The sequence below is a fragment of the Amphiura filiformis genome, chromosome 14 (assembly GCF_039555335.1).
Source record: "Amphiura filiformis chromosome 14, Afil_fr2py, whole genome shotgun sequence".
Taxonomy (NCBI): Eukaryota; Metazoa; Echinodermata; class Ophiuroidea; order Amphilepidida; family Amphiuridae; genus Amphiura; species Amphiura filiformis.
Genome location: NC_092641.1, coordinates 29,817,977 through 29,822,765, shown reverse-complemented (window position 1 = coordinate 29,822,765; position 4,789 = coordinate 29,817,977). Strand labels below are relative to the sequence as shown.

Genomic DNA, 4,789 nt, shown 5'->3' with positions numbered 1-4,789 from the left:
CAGGAGGCCAAAACTGATGTTCGTGTACGTGTGTGTGATTTTGACCAAATTAATCTCATATTTGACCATTTTAGCTTTTTGCATTAATTCATTCCACTTTTAACAATATTCAAGCTTTTGAAAACTGCAACTTTTCCTGAAAGCATCATTTTTGGAAAATGGGATTATTTTTGGCCGAAACAAAAAGATTTTTATAAGAAAGAACTTTGGGTGGGCTGAAAAACGATTCCTTTATTCACAAGTCTTTAAATTTTTGCAAATCAACGAAATGTATGTCAAGTTATGCAATGAAATTGTTTGTATTTTTGTTTTGATAGGGGGTGTTATTTTTGTGTGAACTCTTTATATATTTATATATATGTGACGTGTCATGTCAAAAGGAGACACTTTTGGGCATGATCGTAAAAATGATGGAGAAATAGCCAAAAATCTGCCCGGGGGATTTTGTTTTACAATTTTCGTTCATTGCGAAGCTGTGCTGTATGTTTAAAATATTGTCTGATAGTTTCACACCGGAATATAACTGGCATCTTGTACTTTTTCAAACATTTTTCAAGGTAATTCCTACTCCCATATATCAATTTCCAATTTTATAATACTATATCTTACGAACTCAAAAAGTTGGACGTGAGTCACACGTGAACATCCAAAACATGCCAGTTACTGTGATGCATCTATAGCCGGTACCGAAACAACTGCAACTACCCTCCGATGGTCAGTTTTATATATGATAGCATATCCGGAGATCCAGAAACGTGTTCAGCAGGAGATGGATTCAGTTGTGGGTCGTGATCGACTTCCAAGGTGAGACGAGAGCCGTCCGTGAGCCCGAATTGAACGGGGTTTTTAAGGGCTGTAACAATACCTACAATCAAAGAAATAATTTAAAATACTAGTTTGCGTCTAACGTCATCTATCAATCAAACAATCCCGGACACATTTAGTTTACAAGTTTCTTGATGATGAGTTGCTGAACACGGCGGTAAAACAGGGCGCCTTTTGGTGGATTTTTCACCTTCAAATATACAAACTGTCTCAAAGGTTAGGTCTTCATAGTGGGACACCATGTCAACAATGACGAGAAAAGTTATTTGTTTGCCTTGTAAAAGTACGTATTTTTTCGCCATTTTCTGCAATACCACTTTTTTGCGATTGGCACCAAATGAATGGACCTTCCTTTTACGCACTATTAACCATTGCAGGGTCGTGGAGAGTTTGATTGACAGTGACGTCAGACGCAAACTAGTAGTTTTAATAATGTCGTTATTATGGGTAAGTGGTACCTGAATAAATAAACAGGGATGAGTAGGATTTAATCTTTCCCTAGATAAAATCTTTTCAGAGAGCTGAGATTTCCGTACTCTAGCGAGTGCCAGTGTCTGAACAACTAACTAAATAAAAGGTTTCTGCCGTATACACTAGGGCAACTGTCAAGAGGACACGTCAACTTGATGGAGAGGAAGTGCCAAGAGGGTATGTCAATATGATTGACAGGAAGTGTCAATATGTCAATAACGGTACTTTCTGTGTGAAAAAAACAACAACATAGGATAATTAACTTTGTCAGGGATATTTTGAATACCATAATTCTGGAGGAACGTCCACTCCTTTGTCCTTATTGAAATTGAATACATGAAAACAAAACCCACCGAAGTCCGTGGAAAGTGATTTTGAGAAAACTAAAAAAAAAAAAATAATAATAAAAAAAAACCAAAAACTGAATTATTTCAATTCCTTCAGTTAGACTTACCTGGTCAATATAAGTTTTACATGCAAATGAGTGGATGCAATATACGCATGTAGCGGGGAAAATTATGTTGTTCATTTATACCTATATTAACATATGTACATGATGTATAAGCAACAGTTGCCCATGCTTTCCTCAATTTGGCCAAAGTATGGACGTGGGTGGGTTTTGTATTCAGGTGTTCAATTGCCTGGAGTAGAGTTGATATGCTAAGCTTCCTTTAAGACCGCTTGGTGTTCATGTCGAAAACTTGTACTTCCCCAATATCATAATGGTATTGTTACACATGTGCAGCGTTTGCTGATTTTGGTTTGTACAAGTTGCAGTCTCAAGAGTGTTTGTCGTATTGACATATACGCGAAGGATTATCCCGCCCAACGACGAATAAAAATATACATTTTTTTATTTAGTTGCGTTAAAGATGACACTCGGTAGACAACTAAAAGGCCAGCCCACCGAAATGGTCTTCGGATTTTCTTTTTCCCCGAAACTATCCATATGTATAAGACTTCACCAGTTTGCATAAGTATTTTGTTTTTCTTGTATGTTCGATTCTCTTTATAATGTACATCTACCCAAATTATCAAACAAATCCAGATTATCGGATAAGGACAAGTTGCCGTTCACTTCAGCAGTGCTTCTTGAAATCCAGCGGATCGTCTCCACCAACCCTCTAGGAATACCCCATTCCTGTGGAGATGACACTATCATTGATGGATACTACATTCCTAAAGGAAGTGTGGTTGTGTCGAATCTGTGGGCAGTCCATCATGATCCGGATACCTGCAAGAATCCTGATCAATTTAATCCGGACAGGTTTCTGGATAAAGATAGATGTTTGCGAGAAAGGGAAGGACTGATTCCATTTTCTACAGGTAAGGACGTTTTAAGGTTAGATGACAAGCCGACAGTGGCGACCGGCTGTTACTTTTGCTGCGGGGGCTTATCATCGCTTCATGTGCGACAAGGGGAGGGTTGAATAGTGATTAGTATTTGACAGGTTAGGGTCAAAATGATGATGCCGATTTTTATTCGTAATTTCAAAGGGATTGATATTCTTCAGGCGCTTCCACAATTACTTTTCTTTCAGCTCATCTTTTTGAATGTCTACTACGAGTATTACTTTTTACAATATTCAAAGCTGTCCTTGGACATTGTTAACAACAACGAGTAATTTATACAAATGCTCAGTGTCTGCTCTAAAACAACTCCAAATCTAAAATTATTTACAAGATTTTACCAAAACCCATGCTCATCTTAATAGCATCTTAAATGATTGATGGTTTGTATACCGGAGTATACAACCAAGGGCTACTATTGGTTGAAAGAATACAAAAGAAACACTACTTTTTATCACCTATAATCCTTGGCTCGTGCTCTTTCTCGGTTCGTTTTTATTTTCTACGATCACTAATCAATTCTTGTCCCGTTGTATTGGCATGTATGACAAATGATGCACTCTGTTGTTCAAAATGTCACCTATTCATTCAGCAACCTACTAGTTGGGGGTGGGGGGGGGTCCTGAGTTGGCAAGTTAAGAGAGGGTATACACATAGAGTGACAAAAAGTTTGAGAATGGTTAAAGCAATAATGTGTGATTTGCAAAAAGATTAGATTCCAATTTAAATGTTTGTTTTCACTGAAAATTGCGATTTCAGTCCAGGCCTACAATGCGTGTACTACGCTCGCCGATCATAACATGTAATACTGCACGGAGCATCGCGTTCGACATGTGCACACATAAGCTGACATCCACAGGAGATGTTAGCAAGCAGTCGATCGATGAACTCTGAATACAACCGGGTCGACCCGGTTTTAATATACTAAGTTAAATTTTACTGTTATTGAAGCACTTCAGGCTTAGTCTTTTACGTGGTATTTTAGTACACCACTGGGTATTACAATTATGCAAAAAGTAGAAATCCGAGTAAAATTGAGGGCGTAGCTGTGAATATTATGGCTTTAAATGTTATTTACGGACCTGTTTTTAATATAATTGTTTCATAAAAAGTAAAAATGTGAAAATGATCCAATCTTGTCGACAGATACACCAAATTATTCGTTTGCTCAAAAGAGTTTCAAAAATGAATAGCTCTAGTTTGTGCTATTATGGTTTTGAATATACAGTTGTAAAATTTTAACTTGGTCCGATTTGGACAAGCTGGTGGCAAATTGTCTGTTTAGCTTACACAAATCATAAAAAGAATGGTTTTGGATATCTACTGTGTTTACCTACTGAGATAGGTGTTGAAAATGTCAAATGCCATTGGCTGGCCATAGAAATAGTAAGTAAAGAATACATTTTAGATGGTAAGTAATTTTGGGGAAATCGGATCACACACTATACCTTTTGAGATTTTTACCCCTGTTTGACCTTTCTTGACCTCTAACGGTCACTAGGGGTCAAATCCAAAATGCCCCACCTCTTAAAATAAACTTAAATACTCAAAGTCTTGTCACGACATAAATAACACAACTAGCTGTAGCTTGCTTGAGGCTTCATTGCTGAAATTTAATTTGCCAATCTTTACTTTCGGGTCCCTTAACATATATTATTTTACATAATTTCTGTTCTACTCCTCAGGTCGTCGCATATGTATTGGAGAAAATCTTGCCAAAATGGAACTTTACATATTCTTCACTCATCTCCTCCATCATTTCACCTTCAAGAAGCCACATGATTCAAAGTCGTTTTCCCTCAAAGGAGTGACCGGAATCCAACACTCCCCTGGTCCCTTTCTGATCGAAGTGATCAACCGTGACTAACCTAACAGATAGGTGTGTTGCTGCAACAGATGGTTCTCTCAACCAAACTGGAACTTTTGTTCGCCAATGGTTGAATTGATCCCCCAATTCCTATAGAGGAATCCAATTTAACGCATTCCTACACCTCAAAGGCAGCCATAACTGGGTCCCCGCTGAGTAAATCCCTACCAGAAATGTGAAATGATGCGTCTTTGGCGGGAATTTTAAACTGCATTCAATCACCCGTGTTACACGTAGACAAAAGAATGATGAAAGTTTACAACACAACCGGGGACC

At 37.8% G+C, this 4,789-nt stretch overlaps 1 protein-coding gene across 1 annotated transcript; it reads left to right on the top strand.

Moving 5' to 3' along the window:
• The first annotated feature begins 727 nt into the window (after positions 1–727).
• LOC140169344 (cytochrome P450 2U1-like) lies at positions 728–4,513 on the top strand. Its single transcript, XM_072192599.1, has 4 exons — positions 728–804; positions 1,423–1,473; positions 2,345–2,622; positions 4,332–4,513. The coding sequence occupies exons 1-4, from the start codon at positions 728–730 to the stop codon at positions 4,511–4,513; spliced, it is 588 nt and encodes a 195-aa protein (XP_072048700.1).
• The last annotated feature ends 276 nt before the right edge of the window (positions 4,514–4,789 follow it).

Bases quoted from the DNA above. Each gene is read 5' to 3' on its own strand.
- LOC140169344 (XM_072192599.1), top strand. From the start codon at position 728: ATGATAGCATATCCGGAGATCCAGAAACGTGTTCAGCAGGAGATGGAT. The intron at 1,474-2,344 runs GTATGTCAATAT...AAACAAATCCAG, and splicing joins GGAGAGGAAGTGCCAAGAGG to ATTATCGGATAAGGACAAGT. The intron at 2,623-4,331 runs GTAAGGACGTTT...TCTACTCCTCAG, and splicing joins ACTGATTCCATTTTCTACAG to GTCGTCGCATATGTATTGGA.